The 23,623-nt window shown below is 38.6% G+C and overlaps 1 protein-coding gene across 1 annotated transcript in view; it reads right to left on the reverse strand.

Annotated features, from left to right (window-relative positions):
* The window catches only part of kcnab1a (potassium voltage-gated channel subfamily A regulatory beta subunit 1a), an 89,716-nt gene that overhangs the window by 33,703 nt on the left and 32,390 nt on the right, over nt 1-23,623 (reverse strand). The window contains exon 2 of the mRNA XM_059330788.1: nt 12,613-12,656. Coding sequence (XP_059186771.1) covers nt 12,613-12,656 — 44 coding nt within the window. The remainder of the gene's footprint in view (nt 1-12,612; nt 12,657-23,623) is intronic.

Consider the following 23,623-nt stretch of genomic DNA (forward strand, 5'->3'; position numbering starts at 1 on the left):
TCAACATGCAGCATCAGCAGAATCCTAATCAGAGATGTTGGGTGAAATAGCCATAACCACTGGTGGGAAAAGTTGCTTTTAGACATTGTTAAGACAAGTAACGATGGCAACCTCCTTTAGCCTCAACCTCACCTGCACTACAGTCATTAGAGATTTCCCTCATTATACAGTTTGTGCATGATGTTTGTGTGCTAACTCTCATACACACATGCATGCAGAGTTTGCCTTTGTATGTGTCCTTGTATAAGAAGCCCTTTAAGCTCTGTGGTGAAATTATAATCACAGCTAACAATGTCCAGTTTAGCTCTGAGCTTTGTTTGTGAGCGGGAGGCTCAGCACGGGATCAACTCCCTGCAGAGATTTAATGTCAAGGCCTCTGCTCTTATAGATTCTACAGAGTTTGAATGAATGACAAATAGCTCTTTTTATTTATTTTAGGGGCAGCTGCTGATGGAAGGTGCCAGAAGTGGAATTTTATGTTGCTATGCAACAACAGTAAATCTAATGACCTTGGAGTTTCATTTCTAAAAGCTGAAGTCAAAAGACGACCTCAAAGCAACTCCTGACAAAGTGGCTGAGTGAGTCTGTAACATTTATATAATCTGTACAAAGATCTATCAGGAAGTTGTTGTTTGTCTTGACTCACATTTATAATCACTTGACTGTCCACTTGAAAGTGGAATTTTAACACAATGAAAAGGCCGACCAGCTTACCTACATATAGGCAACACAGACTCTGGTGGTTTGTCTTTTTTGTAGGTGTCGTTGTTTTGTGTGTCTTTGGTTGTTATTTATGTTTTGTGATTTTCTGTTTGTGGCCATTTTCTGTCTCTTTGAGTTGTTCTGAGCCTCTTTTAAATGATTTTGCATCTATTTGTAGTAATAATGTTACTCTTTATAGTCCTTTTGTGTCTCTCCGTGGTCATTTTGTATCTTTTTGTTGTCTTTTGTGTATCTTCATGGTTGTTTTGTGTCTCTTTGTAGTCATACTGTTTCTCTTTGTAGTCCTTTTGTGTCTCTCTGTGGTCATTTTGTATCTTTTGTTGTCTTTTGTGTATCTTCATGGTTGTTTTGTGTCTCTTTTGTGTATCTTTGTGTCTCTTTTTTTAGGCATTCTGTATCTTTTGCTGTTGCTTTACATCTCTTTGTATGTAAAGCAAGCAATGTCTGTGTCATTTTGTATCTTTTGGTATATCTTTGTTGTTGCTTTGCCCCTTTTTTTATTTACTGTACGACTTTACAGTTGCTCTGAGCCTCTCTGTAGTCGTTGAATCTTTAAGGTCGGTATGTGTCTCTTCAAGTGACACTGTGCAGGTGAAGGCCAGGTACTTTAGGCCCATTCTGTAATGCATCCATGTTCACTGTCCTCAAGCTTTTCACTCACTTGATATCTGTCTTTGCTACATTTCTATACTTTCTTATTTTCACATTATAGTGATGTTTCTGACCTGCACCCACAGATGCCAAGCACGTCAACTGAAAGGTCTGAAGAAACAAGACAAAACTGTCATGAGCCCAACTATACAAGCCAGAGAAGTAGGAGAGAAGCAGTGAAGGTAAAATAAAATGAGGGAATGAGGAGTGAGAGAATGATGAGATAGAGTTGTAGATTTGGCAAGGTGTCATTTATTTTTTTCATCCTTGTGTGAATCCTTTTAACCTGATTCTTCAGTGTTGAATCCAGTCTGTGTGCTGGCAGCATGATAGATGGCACACATTTAGATGAAACATTTCTCTCTGGTGTCTCAGTTTAACTGACCTCCTAACTCTCTTTTCAGCATTTTTCAGCTCGTCTGCCTACAGATAGAAAGGCTGAGTCATATTTTTTTTCTTGGATTAATTTCCAGCTCCAATAAAAAGGCACAGTACATCTCTGAGCTAGTTGTGCCTGCAAAGTATGCTTAACCAAATGAAAGACAGGAGGAGACAGTTTAAAGTTGTACCGGTACTTTTTAAACTTTTTAGGGAGCTAAAAATAAATCATTAATGAATTATATATCTCAATGAATTAATCATTTATTTAATAATTGTTTCTGCATCTGTTTGCTGACAGCATGAAATCAGGCGGGAAACATGGGGAAAACTGAGAGAGGAGATTTTAGTTATGCAGAAGCCTATGTGTCCCCACTATCATTGTAGTTGAAGCATCTGAAATGTGTTTTGTTGTGCAGAAACTCCTTTAAATCCCATAAAGTTTTCTAACAGGACTCTTTTTTGTTTTGAAAGGATCAGAGCAAACGGCCTTAGCTGGTTAGAGTTTGAAGGTCCTTCATGGCACTTTGTGTTTCAGAAGACAAACACAGAGAAAAAGCGTCTCATCCTATTTTGCACCTATTTTCAGTTCTGCTGCACACCCTTGTCTCCTCCACTGCCTCCTCAAGTTATATTGATTTCTTCTAAACAATTCCACATCGCCTTCATCTACACTCCTATATCTCCTCCTGTTTCTGTCTTGTCTACTCTTTCAGCCGCGGCCTACCTGGGTGGACAAAACATTACAAAAAGCAACAAAACAAGAAGCACAGAAATATGTTTCTGTTATTTTCTCACCCGGTTGACATAATAGAGTGCTTTTGAAAACAGCACCACAAAGTGCAGCCTCACAAATGATCAAAGTTTCATCGACATCTTTCGAAGGACGTGTCAACGGAAACTGATAATAAGCGTCAGGATTTGTTGAGAGGCTTTTGCATTGAGTTGCAACATAGTTTACAGCTAGTCGTGTCCACACGCTGCACATTGTTACCTATGATGAACTGATGTCATCACAGCCGGACTGAAAATCACAAAGCATTGTCATTTTAACCCATCCCCAGTGATGGAAGAAGTATTCAGATCCTTTACTGCAGTAAAAGTACTAAGAGCACACTGGGGAATGACTCCACTACAAGTAAAAGTCCTGCACTCAAAACTTACTTCAGTAAAAGTACAAAAGTTTCAGCATCAAAATGTACTTGAAGTATTGTAAGTAAAAGTACAATTCATGCAAGATTGTGATATATAGTCCAAATATATTATTTGAATATTATTTTTGATGCATTTATGCAAGCATCATTTTACTGTCATCCAGTTAGGGCTCATTTTAACTACTTAATATACTTTTATTTGGTTTCATTTTGAATTGATCATGTTTTTTTATGTTAAAGCTCAACCTGAAAAGTAACTAAAGCTGTTAGCTAAATGTAATGCAGTGAAAAGTTCAAAATTTGCCCCTTAAATGAAGTGGAGTAGAAGTTTTAAGTTACATATGTGGAAATACTCAAGTACAGTACTTGAGTTACATTTCACCATGCCCATCACATACAGAGACATGAGCAGGACCTCTTGGTGTCACTGTGTAGCTCTACTAGTCAAACTATGACGCAGTTTTAAACACAATGAACACGTGGTTAAAGATCATGGATTAACTAAAGTTATGTAGCCTACGTCACTTTTCAGCATGCTTAAAGTCAAAGTAAAAGTCATAGCTTCTTTGACGCATCCGTCTATGACTTTCTACTTTAGCTGCAGGCAGCTATGTGTCAAGGCACACATTAGATCAACTTGGATTTTCACTTTAATTAGAGTAAAGACAGTGAAGTGAAAAGTGATACATGGCTATGGTTGTCTGCTCTCCTTTGTACTGCAAGGACATGTAATGGCATTTAGATGCTGAGCCACACAGCCTCAGATTTTAACAGATGATGTTAAAGTTCAAGAGAAAGTAGAGAACAGATGAGAGGGAGGCAAGTGCTGCAGAAGTAGACACAAAGAGAATATAGTACTCTGTATCTCTGCTGCAAAAGCACAAGAGTGACAACACACCAAGGTCCATCCTTTTACCTTGTCTTTTCTACACTGCAGGGTTTTCTGGGAGAAGCATTTTAGAATTCATCAATCTATAGCTGCAGCAGTGCAGCAACCATTCAGGCACGAGAACGGACCTGGACAGCATGTGGCGAATGTGGAAGGAAGTTGTGGGTTCACACAGAATTGCTGATGGTCCAGATAATGCTGATTGTGAACTTCTGCATCGACTTTTTTCTGTTTTGTCAGCCAATTAAAATGGGTTTGCACATTTGAACACACACAAACACTAGTTGTTGTTTTTTCCAACCAATTAGAGTCATTGGAACCAGTGTGTGTGTGTGTATGTGTGTGTGTGTGTGTGTGTGTGTGTGTGTGTTGACAGCACAGTGAGGCCACAGCAGACCTCCCTGTGGTCAGTCTTAGGGATGTAAATAACAAATTTGATCACAATATAACACAACTTTATCTCGACTGTTTGGATCCAATATTATGAGCTGCAATTACAGCACAAAAAGCAATTAAAATATGATTTGAACATTTTCATACTGCTTTTATAGACATTAAAATTAAAAACTATCAAAAACATCAAAATAAAGGGATGTTTTAAAGATACACTGTAAAACAATTGTAGAAATTACAGTGCAACTGTGTCAAATTGCATCAGAAATAGGGCGTAAAATGAAAAAATTGAATGAAACACACATTTTTATGTAAAATTAAAGGAGAAATGCCATAATTGCACAAGGACACAATTACCCTGAAAACAATGGGATTATTACAGTTTTTGCTGATATTTACATTTAAATTTAAAGTAGAAAACCCACTCACCGTATTTTTTACGGTGAAGTTCTGGCAACCACAGCTGCTGGCATTTTAGCGAAAATTAAACAGATTTTTTTACAGTGTATGTATTGATATTTTCACTCCGCATCAAAAATATTGAATCACTGACCACTGTTAGACCCCTTAGTCAGTCCTTTATCAGTAAATGAAGAGATAGTGAGTTATCTCCTGCAGCAGACCGACAGCTGAGAGCTCACAATGACTTCACTACGTCACTTCAATTATCAATTAATCCGCCGCCCAGGCCTCTCTCCTGAGATAATCAGTTTTTTTATAAATCAATTCAGTTTCCATTAAATGTTGATAGTGTTTTACACTGGAGAAAGAGAGACATCTTTACACAGAATGTGACCATTTCAGATTCATGGAAATTGAACTGATTAAATTATATTCTGCTGGAATGTATTATATTTCCAATGTTAGTGGAGTGGAAATATTTCTGAAAATATGGCTGTTATGATAATAAACAAGAGATTGAATTTTAGCAGGAACCTATCTGTCATTCATCCGATGAAAGTCACACTTGCCGGGCTTATTGCTGAGCACCCAGAGCACCCAGAGAAGTGAAACTGGAGATGTTCCATTGCAGCAGACTCAAACATTTCAACCTTTAAATGAACTGAAATGTTAGCTAGCTGTTAGCTTGGTCGGATGATGAGACTATGTGACCCTGGGCACTACAGTAACATGTCAAAGGCCCAGTAACCCTCCTCTAAGCCACTCAGACTCAAACCAGGTCTACATTAAGCTGTCTAATCTTTAAACACCAAGTCAGTGTTTGATTTACACACTGTGGAGGCCTTTCTTGTGTCTCTTCTCTCTGTTTGCATCTTTTTGCAGTTTGGATTTCTTAGCAGTCGTTTGTGTTACTTTGTGGTTAAAATGTCACTGTAAAAAGTCACTTCGGAAAGTCACTTCAAACAAAAGAAAGTGTCACTTTAAACAAAAGCTCTGGTCCAGGTGCTCCATCAGTAATCCTTCCATGGTTGTTAGCATGTGTACTCTAACATTAGTAGGAGACACAGCTATGTCATAACAGGCGTATTGCTCAGGACCAAAAGAAGCGCAGTGTCGAAGTTGTTTGGATCAGCGATTTTCAGGAAAGCTGCAAGCAGCAATCGGCCCATCCATAACAGACACGTATTGAACAGGTACTGTCCTAGTAGAGTCATTTTCACAGTAAATATGTGAAAAGTTTCTCAATCTGGACTGCTGCCAGACAAATAGACAGAGAGGTACTTATAATTATATTACTGTGCTATTATACAAGGCTGCTGTATAGTTAATAAACACTTATTATTTTCTGCTATATGATTTTTTTAAAAATAACTAATTATATATATAGATATACACAGTTTCCCATAAAGTTGGAATTATTATGTTTTCAGGCACAATCCTCTGTTAATTGTTTATTCATTTTCATTGTGATATGTTTGGAAGAGTTTTGAGAGGATATAGACTTTATCTGTCAATAATAAATCACCATTGTCACATGTATATCATCTGTAAATGTCAAAAGTCTTTTTTTGGCCTACTGGACAACAAACTGTGTGTGTGTGTGTGTGTGTGTGTGTGTGTGTGTGAGCCTGAGCACAGAGTTAACCTCTATTCAACCTCTTTAACCAAATAACAAACTGTTCACCAGCAGCTGGGCCCTGAGAGAACAATCCTCAGAGGGATAGAGAGAAAAAAACACAGTGGAGAAAGAGTTGGGAAACATGGGAGAAAAAGTGCAAAGAGTGTAAGTCTGAAAAAAAGAGAAGAATTTATTCATCTTGAAGAAGTTTTGACAACAATGGAGGGGAGAGAGAAAGAGTGTAAGAGGTGGAGACGGTCGGGACAGGAGTCACATCTTTGCTCTTAATTTTTCCTGTTCACATCCCATCACCCCTCCCTCCGTCTTGTCCCTGGGATAATGAGGCTGTGCGAGGAATACTAATTTATCTGCCTGTTCACATTCTCTCATACGTACATTAGCACACAGCAAATGAACCCAACACAAAGAATCAGCATCAATAAGAAAACCGCTTTAAATCCTCCCAGAATCTTGAATTAATACTGCGATTAATTCCTCATTTATTGTGTGTATAAATATGTGAGTTAAATATGGTGGTGAGTGTGATTTTATTTCTCTCTTTTTAAAAAGGGATGCAGAATAAATCTAGAGTAGAAAATTATCCGGTACGCTGAACATTATAATTGACAGAAAAGAAAGAAAGATCTTGTGCTCAAACTCAATTTGAATTTTAAATAAACAGAGAAAAGTTGATAGAAGAAAGCTATAACTATGAATATGATAATTCCTTCAAGTAGAGTTTTATAAAAGGTTAGTCAGCTGACGGCTGCCTTCTATGTTTTCACATTGTGCAGCTAATTAAACATAAGGGTTCGTTTCATACACAGAACTGTAACTTTTTGCAAACTTTAAAAAAAAAACTGGAAAAAACATACATATAAGATTCAATTTACATTACTACCTATACACACAATGACTCACATACATGCCTTCAATAAAAGTCAGAGTTTCAGCAGGACTGCACTTCAGCACTGCATCCTAAATCCTGCAGCAATCATTAATCACTTTCCCTCGTAGCAACAAAGTGGAGTAGATGTAAGCCAGCCACTCCATATCAAGGTTAGTCTGCTACTTTACTGTTACATAACTTTTGGGGTTTTCATGTAAAACACATCCTGGTTTCTGGCCAAGTTTCAGAGTTTTAAAAGCAGCCTTGGGTCTGAAGTCACAGTGCTGCTGAAAATGCAGCCAGCTAAGATAATACCGCTCCAAAATACATTTTTAGGAATTTGGACAAACAAAACTATCTGTTTGAATCTCATGTTTTGATATACAAACTTGACTTGGTTACAGCTCTGAAACAGCTTCTTCCCTTCTATGAAGTGTATAAATAGCGTGCAGGAAGTCTGAACAGCAAGGAATGATGAATTTGTGTGAAAAAGAGGTCTCTGACCGATTATAAACCATTATGTAAATGAAGCCAGTGCTGGTGAGACGACGCTTCTCTCGGGGCATCATCATGCATTTGCAGAATGGCTCTTGTGTGACTTGGGCGACAGTTACATCTCCTCCTGGCTGCGGTTCACACAACCAGCGACAAATGGAGACAAATGACTCAATCACTATTTAACATGATTGAATGTGTGCGTTATTCATTTTACGCCTGCTGCACTCAGTAAGGTACTGTATATATGCACATGTGCACACACTCCGTTCTCGTCTGTCTCGCCACTGTTCCTTCAAGTTAAACAGTAAAACACCATTTAGCATCCTGCTCTGTGCCCCCTCGCTTCCTGCTCTCCCCTGCCAGCATCATGTCCGCCCCAGGCGCAGCATGTGGCAGGCAGCTGGCATTCTGCTGACCTTTTCTGCACTGCGCAGCTCAGCCAGTTTGAGTCAGACCTCTCAGTCTACCGCGAGCCACCTGGGGCAACAGCGCTTAGAGCCGGCCTGAGAGCCAGACATTACACCCTGAAAAAACAAAAGTTCTTCATGGCACCAAAAGGCTTCTTTGTATGTAATCTACCAATGACAGCAGGGAAAATCCGTTCGGTTCACCCTCACTGATGTAAATACTCTTTTATGAACAGGCTCTTAGTGACCTGGCGCTGAAAGATAAGAATAAACTCATATAAATGGACAGGAATCTGAATATAGGGATCTGATAAAAGCCTTCAGTGACTGGAGTCACAAGAACTATCTTCTACTGAACACCTCAAAGAAAAAAGGATCATAGATTTCTGCAGGTTCAAGCCCCCCCTTCAGCTAATACTAATTATAAGTATCTAGGTGTATAGCTGGATAATAAGTTGGACTGGTCCCTAAAGACAGACACTCTACAGAGCCGCCTCTTTTTCTTAAGGAAGCTCAGATCTCTTGACCTCTGTAGTAAGATGCTGCAGATGTTTCATCAGTCTGTGGTGGTAGTGTGTTGTTTTATGCTGCAGTCTACTGGGGAGGCAGCATCAGACACAGAGATGAAGGCTTGGAGCCAGGTTGGACACACTGGAGGAGGTGGTGGAGAGATGACCTGTCAAGATGTTGGAGTCCATCCTGAAATACCCAGATCAGCCGCTACACAAAACCTTTATGGACCAAAAAAACAGCAGTGGACGGCTCCTCTCTCTTTCTGTTGCAGGACGGAGAGATTCAAAAGATCCTTTGCTCCTACAGCCATCAGACTGTAGGAGCAAAGGAGTAGACTTCCAAAGTTACCAGACTAACTGAATTTACCCTCGGGGATATATTAAGTAATTTTGATTTTTTGATTTTGATTTGATTAAAGTGCTACTGGGCAAATCACTGCATTGAATTACAATTATAGTTTCAAACAACCACTTCAAACTTCTGAAAGTGCATCTACTCCTTCTACCTCGTTAAATAAAACAAGCGAACGTTCCCACTTCAGCAGATGAATGTTAAACAGCAGTGTCACTCTCATATGCACATACATTGTGTGAAGGTCAAATATTAATAAGCAAAACACATTTTTGAGTGGCAGGGGACTTTAAAATGCCAATCAGGTCAGGCCTGTCCAAGTTGTATTAAAAACAGGAATCAACCACTGTGTTATTTATGCATGAATCACAACGTTAGAACAGCAGGTATCTTGTGCCAAAAGTGGTGATTTAGTTGAGTTAACTGGTAAAGGAGGAGCTGCAGCTGATGACAACTGTAACCAAGAAAACAACGTCATGGTCGGCCAAGTTGAAAATCCATGCAGGCTTAGTCAGCAGAAGTACAACAAACAAAGCAGGGGTGGGCAATTCATTTTCCCAAGGGGCCACAATGCCACATGACTAATACCATGAAGGTTGCTGGGGCCGAACCAAAACTCTGAACTAAATTCTGCTCAATATTAATTTAATCACTTTATAAAATACAGTAATCTAAAGTAAAAGACTCCAATCACTATATCACTTTTCCATTTATTTTAAACACAACTGTAATTATCCTTTAGCAAGGTTCCTATTGGTGTTTTTGTATTATACAGCTTGTTTTTCATGTTTGAAAATTTTTTAGGTATTTTACAATGTTGTGATGCTTTTATTTTGAAAGGTGCCGTCCAGTGTGAAACGGGTTCTTTAATTTTGAAAGGTAGTGACAAGAAATAACAGGTGGAACCGTAAAATGAAAAACAAATGGTAAATAGTAACGAGCGTGTCGTAATTCATATAAAGTTGATATAAAGTACCAAAAAGACACACAGTCCAAATATGGTCTGCTCCGCGTATCGGAAACAAGATGGGGACGCAAGATGGCGACGAGTGTAACGCTGAACTCGAGGCTTCCAACGAGCAGTCCACAAACCAGTGGGTGACGTCACGGTGACTACGTCCATTATTTATATACAGTCTATGATGCAGGCAGATATAGTAAAGTAGTAGTGCCTTCAAAATAAAAGCACTGTGGTTGTATTGATATCTAATTTCTAACGTCACGTGGGCTAATCCAGAGGATCCTGCAGGTGTGGCAGTGTTGAACTAACAGTACCTCTTTACATTTCACAGTTGTGATCCTATTAAAGTGAAAACAATTCTATAAAAATGCGTGTAAAAATTTAGAAATCTGTAAGGACTCGACTGGTTTAAATAATTTAAGTAATCTTGGTGGAGCCAGACTCCTATTTCCTTCTCTAACAACTACATGGGATTTCATAGAAGTGGAGTGGACTCTCAAGAAGATACATGATTTATTTATGAATGATATCAGAGAGCAGCTAATTGAAAGTGTGTGTGCCATTTCAGTTCATGAGAAATTGGATTGGGAATAAACGAATGAATAAATATTTACATTTTTGTGAAATGGAGATGGTGATGGTTTATATTTTCTCTCTGTCTAAATCAACAATTAACCACAAATTTCATTCTGTATTCTGATTGCCAGGAACCTAAAATCATGTTGCTTCACAACAACTGAGATTACTTATCCTGAAGATTTGAGAAACAAACTAATTACAATTTTAAAACTTTTTCTTTTCCTGAATGAGTTCACACATTGTTACAATACTAAATTATTCAGAAAATCATCACTGTTGAGTGATGTTCAATCAATCAATGTTCATCTACATTCACACAAAATTAGGCGAGGTGAAGTTTTAGCTCAGGGTTGTGTGGCAGTGTAGGAATATCACTGATATAAATGGTCAATTTGTGTGTCGTCATGTTCATGTCATGAACTTTAAGCCCCCAAATGAAGCACAAGTAGACTTTATATTTCACACTTATTACTTGCCATCAGAGGGACATTTCCTACTGCTCTTAAAGGCAGTTTGATTAATTTCAGCTTGACAACAAAAGAAGGAATGACTTTGTCTTGTGCCACTTCTTGCAGGAAACAATGTGACCAAATTTTCTACCGAATTGTCGTAACACATGACTTAATGTAAAAGCAGCCTTTCTCGTCAGATTTATTTCACCAGATTGTGTTTCCTTTCTCTGTGTCCAACATGATTCTGAGGAGTTAATCAGCAATTCAAGTGTGTTTTGGTCTGACTGTCATGAATAAACCATCTTTTCAGAGAAACATTCCAACACACACAAAAAGTTTTCTGAGATGTTCAGTTTAAAGCTCTGTATCCTGTCATTATTCTACTTTGAGAGATTGTAGAGACCGTGAAGTGAATTAATAGTGAAAACAATGATTATGGATTCATCACAATTTGCAAATTGTATACAAAGGTACATTTGCAGAAACATTACCTTTATAATACTGCAAGCCTTCATAGAGTGAATTTATACAGATACAGGTGTACTAGGGCTGGGCGGTATGGACCAAAAGTCATCACGATATATTTAGGCTGAATATCGATATATGATATATATCCCCATATTTTTATCGCAAAGTGAGAGCAAATGTTCAGTCAAAGTCAAAGCCAAATATGTCAAAAGTAGTTTTATTGAAAGCGTTTATTTAAGTCAACATAAATACTGTATAACAACAGGAGTACCTTTTTTAAAATCAAAGCTCCATGAAGTGCACATTTAAATAAAAAAAATTATTAAATAAAAATAGCCTATGAAATAAAATAGGCCAATCTTTTTCTGAAATAAATATTTTTATAAGAGAAAAGAATAAATATAAAAAATATGACAAAACCTAGTAAGGGCAGCATTTATATATAAAGAAAGAAACATATTGAGAACTATATCGATATATGTGATATGGTCTAATTCAATATCACATTGAAAAGTATACTCATATATTTTTTATAACGATATATCGCCCAGCGCTAAGGTGTACAGTAGCGTTTATCCTCCCAGCTTCTATTTAACTTTCTAACTCTGTCCAAGAGAGCAGGAACAAGTAAACACACACATGCACACGCACACAACCTCTGTTGTTGTTAAAGAGCTCTCCATGGTGACAGATATAGGTACGCTGTGTGTGTGTTACCATCTACCCACTCTCATGCTATATATTGAAGCTGAAATGGAGGTGAGTTTGACCCTCCTGTAAGTGAAGAATTTATAACAACCCACACACACACACACACACACACACACACACACACACGCGCGCGCACACACACACGCAGGACTATACTACAAACTCTGTAAGAATACCACCTAATTGAACTGATTGGACGTTGTGTGTGTGTGTGTGTGTGTGTGTGTGTGTGTGTGTGTGTGTGTGTGAACGTATGAACCATGTCGGGGAAAATATACCACCACAGTAGATTTGTTGGTTTAATAAGAAAACAGACTGAACTAAATAGTTTAATTCCCAGCCCATATGTGAATTAAATGTCGATGTTGCTTAGACTGAACTGAAGTCTTAACTCAATTAAATCTCATCTATCACTACAAGTATTCTACAGAACACAATAGAAACTGATTTTTTTAATAAAAGGTGCTTTCTGTTGTGGTGTTATATTATTAGTTTCGTCCATGTTAATGGTGTTGTTTGCTTTGTAAGACCTGAAGGAGAAATGCATTATGGATAGTGAAGCCGAGTCTACTCACCCAGTCCTAAGCAAGATACTCTGAGTCCCGACTTCCCAAGGTTCCTAAAACAAACAAAAAAAAACAGAAAAAAGGGAATCACATCTCATGTACATGCAAAAATCTTGTTGTATTTCAAACAGAGACTCTGCAATGCTGGTTTTAGATTATGTTCATGGATGGTTTGAAAAGATAAAGAATCAGCTATTTGTCTTTAACACATTAGCAACTCTAACTTAGTCATGTTACAGGTTATATTTTGTCAGACATTTCAATTTCAATTCCAAAGATTAAAAACGTGTTTGCTCCATGACATAAAGGAGGCTGATGCCAAGTGAATAACAAACAGGTGTCTCATTTTAACAAGAGGCTGGATGTGGCTTTGCTTCAGTTAATCACATGACAGCTTGACAGTTCTTTCTCCACTACAGGAAATTGAATTTCACTTTCCCAGACCTCTAGGTAGACGCTCTGGCATCATCAGCCTGCTATTATGTATAAATGTGTGTGTACGTATATAGGAGGAATCGCCAGAGTGGAATGAAATGCTTATCGGCCCTTTAATGTGACTTTGCAGTCAGCCGGGAGGAGAACAAACACAGAAACAGGACGAGAAGGAAGAGACTAATGAAGACCACTGAACGGACATAATGGAAAACACTAATTGACAGTGCTTGCAGTAGTGAAAAATATTAATGAATGAGAAAGTTACAACTTGTGTACTCCTGGATGGAGATGAAGTGTGTGTGCGTGCATGTGCGTGTGTGTGTGTGTGTGTGTGTGTGTGTGTACTACAGATATCGATTGCATGTTATTAGCTTGCTAATAGCCTCATTAGCTGTGTAATTAACACCATGCACACTCTTTGCTGAACATTATTTGGTATCCTCAGTATATAGATGTGTCCCTTAATATACACATTATTTAGTCTGTCCTCCTATAAATGCAAATGTGCCTTTGCAACCTCATTAAAAAAATCCAGGACATGCTGACGACACTGACTCAGGTAATCACCCTGTTTAACCCTGTTCAGCCAAGGAACCCCTCTAGAATGAATAAATAAATAATGATTATTGTAGTTAATACCAGTGTGTGTTTTTTTTCTGTCTTTTGCTTGTATTATTATCATTATGTCCATTACACATCTAACTGACAGGGACCGACATTAACATTCATGTGAAGTTTCTGTCAACCTCATGAAGACCAATAATAGGGTTGAGTAGAAACTGGTAGCCCGAATTTAGGACTGGTATCAAATGATTACTTTAATCCTGCACTCTGTATGCAAGCTTCGACACTTGTACTACTGTAATGTGTAAAATATGAAAGGGAGGGTTTAAGTAAAATCAACATGTTTACATATTACATCTGGCTGACGTAGTAGTGATTGACAGCCAAGCTAAGTTTAAAAGGGTGGATTCCCATGTTTAGTTGGAGGTTGGGGAGGTGGATGGATCAAACAAGCAGCAGACTTTTACCCAGGAGAGTGGGGTTCGCATCCTGTGTGAAAACAAAAATAAATGATTTTTCTTTACGTAAGTTACGTGAATCATGTTTTTGACCATAACTTGCATAAGCATTTACATACATTTATTTACTGTTTAAACTGTCTTTGATTACGCCTTAACAGAAGTTTTTTGCTCTAAACCTAAAGTCAATGGTTTTACAACATAAATCCACAGAAACTGGAGTCTTTTTTACAACTGCAGACTGTACGTGTGTGCTACTTTTAGAATGCGCCACTGTACCACGAGCCCGCGAGGAGTGCCCCATTGCATTATGTGCTGTGAAACACGAGCCGCGATACGTGCCTACCTACGTGCCGTAATTTGTGGTACTGACACACAACCTCTTCTGCCATTTATGTTGGAGAACTTGTTGGATTGATAACCCTAACCCAACACCATCCTTCTCCTTCTTGTTCTGTTTTGGTCTCCACCAACTCCTGAGGGAAGTGTTTGCTCTGCAGCTGCTACGTACTCAGCTGTGTTCGTCAGCTAGTTGCTAACTTTTTCTATCTGTTGTTTGGTGCTAGACAGGGAGCATACAGGGGAGTTTACAGAGCCTTTTTTTTTTTTTGCTAAAAACAGATCCCTACTGTATCTAGAAAAGTTATGCCGGAGACAGCAGAGAGAGTGAACAAAAAACACAAAACAATGTGCTGAAAAATGCTTGACTTAACAATGGGAAAGGCATACTTTCACTCTCAGGTTACAGTAATACAGCAGAGGTCCTTCCTGTCGGTTCCACTGCTGTGGACTGACAGATCCCCGCCATGTGCAATCAAGCATGAGGAACAGTTATTGTCCTGTCATGTCAGCTTCCTGTGAGAGCGTCTATGGACTGATGACTAAACCGATGTTACAGGACACACGGACACACACGAGAACAGCTTTTTAAGTTCTGGGCAGGTGCAATGCTAAAACCACTGCTCCAATTCTTTAGCTTGTAGGCAGTACAGGTGGCACAGTTTTGAATATGTTAGGTCTGCACTTTCAGACTTGCTCGGGAACCTTATTTAGAAAGGAAACTTGAGAATTGATCTCAATTAAAATCCACGTCATAATTTTTTGTGGAGAGAGAAAAAGGGACCTTCAGTGTTCCACACTGCATACACCTTGAATAAAATGGGTGATAAACTTATGTCACAACTCATAAAACAAGTAAAACAGGACAACATCACGCAGAAAATGTTATTTTTATCCAAATGAAATGCAGAAAACTAAACATAATTGTGTCTCTAGTCTCGTGGGCTACAGTACAGATTGTTCTTCCTAGCTTTATTCCTGAAACAACAATGATTTCCTCAAAACACCAGATCCAATAACTCACTATAAGCCCCTGAAGATAGGGTTCTGCCCTCAACATAAAACAATGGAAAATGCCTTTGCAAACTCTATTCTAATGTAACACATGCATGACCTCATTACAAGCATTAGATTTACAGGCTCAGCCTTGTGTATCGATTGAAGACTACATTATTCACAGCTGTCAGCAATCTTTCATTTTTGCTCACCTGTCAAAAACACTTTAGTTCTGCTTTGCATCCTTCAGCAACCTTCAATATCAGAATAGTTAATTGGGCATAAAAATAAAGCCACCCTCATCGAATCGATTATGGATGATGCATTAAATCCTCTGTAACCTACAACATATCCATAAAGGGCACTGAACATTTTAGACAAGGTGCTCTTGAACTACAAATAACAGGAGTAACTTTTCGGAAACATCACCAACAGATGACTTGTCTTCAAGTTCAGCGCATCTAGTTTGCTTTTTTTATTACTTCTTTGAAAATATACTTTATTGAAAATTTTCACAAAGGTTAATACACATTTATACAATAAATATGGTTAAAGCAGTTCACAGTTCAGTGTTATTACTTCCAGGGCCCAGCATAAAAGCTGTTTCATTCTGTGTGTAATGGATCTATATAATGTGTTATTTCCACTTTTTGAATTGAATTACTGACATAAAGTAACTTTTCTATGATATTCTAATTTATTGAGATGCACCAGTATACATAAGTGCTTTATGCCATTAACATGGGCCTGGATTTCTGCATGTAATTAGCTTGTTCTTCACATGTTTGCACAAGTCTCCTTCCACAGTCCAAGATAAAAACAGTTCACCGTTTACAGGAGTGAATGTGTGACTGAAACCCTGTGCTCAGCTGAAATCTTTCACCAAATATTTGCAGGCTCCAGCCCTCAGTGACCCTAAACAGGAGCGAGCAGGTTACAAAAATAACACAAATAAAAGTTATGCAAGGTTGCTTTTCTTGCACAAAAAACCATACAGACATTTTTTCTAAAGTTTAAAGTACATTCCTGCCTATAGTCAGGGCAATCTTTTGAATTTGGATCATGTGGACTTGAGGCGCTGAGTCAGGCACTGGATGCCCTGCAGGCGATTAATGATGATGTCGCTGTTCCCTGGCCACGGCCATGAATGATTACAATACAGGAGACCTCTATTTCAAGCCTAAAGAGAAAAGCTTGGTCAGAGCCAGAGCGGAGCACAGACAGAGCACCTGTCAAAGCCAAAAACTGCACACTAAGATGAGTGATATGACAACCAACAATCCATTCACACAGAGAACTTTTGTGCAAATGGAGCGGTGGTTGGCTACATTTCTGGCTACCATGCATTTATACTTTCTTTCGCTAACTGTTTGACTTATATTGACTGATAATAAAGGCAACAAATAACTTTTCTCAGATCAGCTCAGTTGGCTCGGATACTGCTGAACGTACACAACGCGTCCGCCCCGTTCAGCTTTCACGGAGATGGATTGCGAGATGGATGAAAGAACAGCAGTGGAGAGGATAATAGATGTGATGGAGAGAGTGATGCAGAGAATAAGAACATAAGATTTCCCCAGTGGGGAGATGGAGTGAGAAAGCGATCTTCTCCCTCATTTAAAAGCCTTTTCAAATGGCTCTTCATAGATATGCAAATGCTTACAGCCACACATAAATAAGCAAACTCCCCCCCACCAAACACACACACACACACACACACACACACTTATACAGCCGTCCTCGCCCATCAAATATTTATTGAAATATGAACCCCCTGTAGATGCTTTTCTAAACAGATCCACCATAACAAGCCTTCGCCACCAATGAGGCTATTCATCTCCACTTAAACATGTCTTCATTTGCCTGGTGATGGACAGTGATGACTTTCTCTAATATCCCTGGTACTATGGCAATATTATCTTCTCTCTTCATCTGCCAAAACTCTCTCTTTCTTTCTCTCTCTCTCTCTCTCTCTCCCGCATGTCAACAGTCATCACTATGGATCTGTCACAAATTGGCCCATTACCTCCTCCACTACAGTAGCAGGGCGAGCTGCTCAGTATTCAGGAAGACAAGAAAACAGGTTATGCTTCAAGTCGGCTTATCACTTAAGATTAGTTTTTTTAGAAAATAGTTGTCTGTTATGGCCCAAGAATTTACGGTTAGAGCATAGCGTCTAAATTTGGCAAACGGCTGGTTAGAGTTGCGGAGACAAATGGGCCTTTTTCCTCATTATTTAAAATCATGAGATTAATTGCTAAAAATATTAATTAGGGTGATTTACAAGACTGTGACTGGTTATCAAATGAGCGTACGACAGAAGTGAGTGTAAAGTGAGTGTAAAGTGGGTGTACGATCATTTCTGTACAAGGCTCGGCATTTATCAATTTGGAGGTGAGTGGAAGGTACGATCAGATCTCACGTCTGGTCTGGGCTTGTGTGGGCAAATTTGAGTCATCATGAAGTCCACACGTCTGAGTCAGAGAATTGATCTGAGACTATTGTATCGATGCCTGGAGCTGATAAAACTCTGACGTGTTTTGTTTTTTAATGGTGACAAAACAAAGCATGTTTAGGCTATATCATTTATCAGTTTATCAATATCTGATTAAAAAGGCCTAGGCCCTGACAGCAGCAGCCACCATCCACCAGGCCCAGTAAACCAGGCAACCACCAGGACCAAGGCTATCTTTATCTTTATCAACAGCTATTCATTCTTCCGATGTGATTAGCGAGATACGAACGTTTGATAAATCATACGTGAACTCTGCCATAAGACGAAATATACGCTCAGATCTGTGCTCGTTTCTGTTCGTTTGATAAATGAGGGCCACTGAGTGATAACTTCATTTTGGCATCTTGGTTATGATTGAGAGTGTAACTTTAGTTTTTTCATCTGATCTCGAGACCATTTTCTCTCTAGACTCTCAAGACTTTACACTTATAGAAACAAATTGTTTTCTCTTAGTGAAATGACTTAGCTGTGATCTTTGAGACATACACATTCATTGATGTGTTTCTTGAGAGCAATTTGATGTTTCCTTTGTAATCAATTCCTTTCGTTTTGGTTTTATTTGTGCTAAAATTACTTTATTTGTAATGGTGAAGCACTTTGTAAGGTATAAAAATACTATTTATTTTAATTTTATATGCACGTTATGATAATATAGCCCTGACCACTTTAGTGTGATAAAAGTTAATACAGTACAGAAATAAGTGCTGACTTGGCTGCCCGTAAATTGTTTTATTTCTGGGTGTACTTTTCCTTTAATGCTTTTGTGAATGCCTTCCAGAGGGACTGGTTTCACTTTTGTGACCAATTTGAAAATGAACACTGAATTGCTGTTTATGATACTGAGAAACAGTTATGGGCCACAAGAGACTGCCTGACACACTTCTCTGTTGAGACTCTGTCTGCGTGTGTGTGTGTGTGTGTGTGTGTGTGTGTGTGTGTGTGTGTGTGTGTTTCAGAGACAGTGAATGAGATGGAGGGGGGGCAGAAACAGAAAGCAGGAGTGTGTGCCTAAGGCCACCTGAGCTCCAGATAAAGTAGGTTACAATGTTATAGTAATAATCACCCAAGATCTGGTATTAAACACAGCAGTTAGAGCGCTGTGCCTCACGTTTCTTTCACCACTGTCATCATAACTCTGTCATTCTCTGCCTCTCCTAGTGTTTCTCTGTCCCCACTTTCTTTTTCTTCTGTATCTCTGCATTGTCTTTATATTCATCCCTTTTTATTGCCATCTTAGTGTCTATTATTTTCTCTCCTTCTTGTTTCCATCATCTTCACATACAGTCATGGAAAAAATGATTAGATTATTATTTTTTTCAATTTCTTGTTAATTTAATGTCTGGTACAACTAAAGGTACATTTGTTAACAAATACAAATATAATGATAAAAACAAACATTGCTCATAAGAGTTTAATTTAAGAGCTGATATCTAGCCATTGTCCATGGTTTTCTTGATAATAACCAAAATCATTATCAAGAAATACTTTTTAAAAAAATCCATGACTGTAGACTCACTGACCACTTTTTTATATAGACCTGTTCAAGTGCTCGTTAACATAAATATCTTATCAGCCAATCACATGGCAGCAACTCAATGCATTCAGGCATGTAGACATGGTGAATATGAGCTGCTGGAGTTCAAAGTGAGCATCAGAATGAGGAAGAAAGGTGATTTAAGTGACTTTGAATGTGGCATGGTTGTTGGTCTGAGTATTTTCCCAAACTGCTGATCTAACAACCATCTCTAGGGTTTAAAGAGAATTGTCTGAAAAAGAGAAAATATCCATTGAGCCAAAATGCCTTGTTGATGCCAGAGGTCAGAGGAGAATGGGCAGACTGGTTGGAGATGGTAGAAAGTCATCAGTAATTCTAATAACCACTTGTTACAACCAAGGTCTGCAGAAGAGCATCTCTGAACGCACAACACGTCCAACATTGAAGCAGATGAGCTACAGCAGCAGCAGAAGACCACAACGACCGCTTTATTAGGCACACTCTTCAGCTAATGAAGTGGCTGGTGGGTGTATGCAGACCGACTGTCGTTGTTGTTGTTGTAGCTGACCAGGTCTTCCAGCTCCAACACTGAATTTGTACTCACTGCAGTTTGGGCTAAGATCAGCAAATATTGCAAACAACGTAAAGCTAAAAAAGTCCCGCCAGAACTTTTGCTTTGCGAACTTCCAAATTACAAGCTTCATACTGTATCTGCATCATATAACTGTGAACCCTGTAACATGACAGTTCAGCATGAATACACAAACTGTTTCATCCCCAGTATTAACCAAGTTTGGTTTTATCTGCAAAAAACGAAAACATGCAGTTTTTACGATTTAGCCAAAAGCATCTACTGACATTGTAGTTAACGTGTGTATCCCTCTCCTCTTCTCACACAGACCAACAATATCGTCATCATCATCTCACCCCACTTTCATTCCCACTTGTATGCCGTCATCTTTTACAGTAAACATGAAAACTCAGTCCACCGTGCTCATCCATCATCATCAATCACATATTCAGCTCTGAAGGACTGTCAACGCGTCTGAATTACACAGCAGTTTGGCAAAAACTTGTCAAAAACCTCTTTTCACTTTCTGTCTCATAGCTGCTGCTGATGTGTTTTTTCTTGTGTTCTCCTTTGAACATCTTCAACCTCAGATTCTTCCAACTCCTCGACACATTTGCTGAGTTTACATCATCAGGGAATAAGTGGGCCAAGTCCTGTTAGAGGTCTGCTCATGTGACAGGGATGTAGAGAAGAAGAGACGTACAGTACAAAGTCATTATATTCTATTGGCCTATTAGCTTGTATAACTGTAATTTGGGGGGGGGGAGAGAATCTGAAATACAGATTCATAATCAGTAACAGCCAGTTGTAAAAATATATTTGCATAAAATCTTCAATTGGTTAAAAGGCTGCAATGCTAATGAGTTGAGTTGAGAGGAAAGAGAGCCATCTGTAGATAATCATCACACTGTGCGGACTAATTATCTCTCCATATCTAATTGACTGAGTAATTAAGAGAGGGAGAGAGTTGCAATGGTGGGTTTAAAAAAAGCTAAAGGGCTGACACAGATCTGCTGAGATTTAAACTATGAGACACTTTAGCCAACCACATCAATAAAATTCAGATGAGAAAACAAAGATTCTGAATCCTCTGATGGAATGTCACAAATGTCAAGTCGTGTAAGATGTGCAAAGTTTAATCCAAATGTCTTGGTCAGATGGAAAAATTTAAAAAAGGGAAGAAGAAAAATCAAAGGGTGAGAAAAAGACAAACAAGACTGTGATAAAGTGGAGCCACGGATGAGAAAAAGCACTTGTTCCAGGGGGAAACTGGGTTTGTGTATATGGTGATTATGATAAAGATTTAATTATAATTAGGGTTGAAAATTTAGATTGATGAAGTTGCCTTCAGCAACAAAGTGAGACAGCGAGAGAGAGAAAAAAACATCAATTAATCACACTCATACTTAGCATCGAAACTGAGATGGAGAGATAAAGAGATGGAGAGAGATGGAGATGAGCCGACACTCCCTGCTCTCACTTCACCGGCTGTTTCTCACCTGGTTTCCTGCCGTTTATGACCTTACACCGTCCTTTTCCTGATTCTGTTTCACTATTACACATCAAAAGCAACTGTGAATGCCATCCTTCTCAATGGGCTTCAACCCTCTGAACTGAAAACACCACCAAGAATACAGTTTATCGTAGAAAGAAACTGTAAAAACAGGCATTGTCATCCTAATTTGAATTGTCCAACAGTCGTTGAACAGATCATAGATTACAAAAGTTACCATATGAAAAAGTAACCAAAAAGAAGGTAAAAATTGTGATATTTATGTCAAAATCACTTTATTCTACATGTCTCATTTAAAACGTAACCGTTTGCCCTAACCAGATATTGCTAAAAAAAATATTAAATTCTATGATTGACTATGAAGCCATGATTGATTTTGCCGAGACAAACGTTCACATGACAGTTACTCACTGAAAATCAGACATGACAGAAGGCTGTTTACACAGAGCAGAGAGGAGAGGACATGACAGGCTGTAAAAATGCCAACGCCCAGCTGTTTTATAAAATGACTTAGAAAGTCAGAGATCGATTTATTGTTGGTTTTGGTCTTTTCAGGATATTATTCAACATTTGTTGACATTATGAAAATTATAGGATAACTCCACTCCACTTTTGAGAAACATCTGAGCAAAATGGCTACAAACCAACAGAACACAGTGAATGTTCCCTACTCATATCCATCATGCTATCTCATGTGTAATATTGTGCAGGCTGTAGCTCCAGATCACATCCATTCAGCTTTTACCTATTGCTAAAAAGACAGTGCCTTTAAAGTTCTTAAGAAAAACTCTAAAATCAAATTCTTGGAAAGTGTCTTTTGAAAGCAATCTGTATGTGCGTGTGGTAGTGTGAATGTGCTTACTGTACGCAGTCATGCATACATAAATACATGAATACATTTGTGTATATGGTGGGTGCAGCTCAGCTGTACAGGCATCTGCACCCGCTTGCATGTTGTGCCTGTGTGTGTCTGTACCTGTACGTCCATATGAGCTCAACTGTTTCTGTCAACTACAGAGCAATCTCAGCAGTGGGGCTATTTCATGCCTATCAAGCGCTGAGCTCTGAGTGGGAGGGGGTGTGTGAAGAAGTGAAGGGGGGGCAGCTCTCAAAGCCTGCATCCAGGCACAGTAATGCAGCAGCCTGTGTATGAGAGTAATATAAAAGCTGTCACCTTGCAAGGCAAGGCGAGATAACACCGCCAATGGGGACCAGTAGGAAGCACACTTTCAGCCAATCAGTCTTTTGACACCTTCGCAGTTGCAGCTGCAATACATACTGTGACGAGAGCAGTAATTGTGAGTACGGAGAGATTTGTGGCAGTCCCTCAGTACACACATGTGCTGGATTCAGCACTGGATGATGCAAACATGCATTGCTGTACATTATTTGTACCCTTGGTGTATGCAACAGCTGAATGCAGTTAGTATAAAGTACATTTATTAACACACGCATATTGAGATCACGTCCTGCTCTCATGAGGAAACAATAAACCACCTGATAGAAATAGAAAGACTCATATTCAAACTGCTTCATGTAACTCTTGGTTTTCTGCAATATACTAATGCAATGTTCCAACAACCCATACATATATACATACATACTATTTTTGTTTAAATTCATACATGTTAATTTGTAGCCTTCCAGTATCTAAAAATTGACTATGCTGCATGCAGCCTGCTGCTACAACCGGCAGTATGAAAATTTTTCTTCATATGTTTCTGTCCTGGAAATCTAAATACAAACTCTCAATAATTTTAACAAATGCAAAATGATGATATAATGGTAATAAATTACAAGTCTGATGAGGTTTTGATCGCATCCACATGGCTGAGACTCATTTGTTTATTTGTTCATTTAAAAGGATCCCCATTAGCTGACGCCAAGACGACAGCTAGTCTTCCTTGGGTCCAGACAATCATTTTTAATAGTGTAAAAAATAGTGTAAAAAAAGAGTTGTAGTAATTGAACGATGACATCATTGATACTATCTCTGATATGTTTTTAGTAATTTATCTCAAACCGCTTTTAGAGAGAACTGCAATTGTATTCAATAGAGGCAAGCTTGGACACTCAGTCCTCTATATAAAGTTGGAAAAATAATAAAGAGCCTTGTGTGGTACAACCCCCACAG

The sequence above is a fragment of the Centropristis striata genome, chromosome 4 (genome assembly GCF_030273125.1).
Source record: "Centropristis striata isolate RG_2023a ecotype Rhode Island chromosome 4, C.striata_1.0, whole genome shotgun sequence".
NCBI lineage: Eukaryota > Metazoa > Chordata > Actinopteri > Perciformes > Serranidae > Centropristis > Centropristis striata.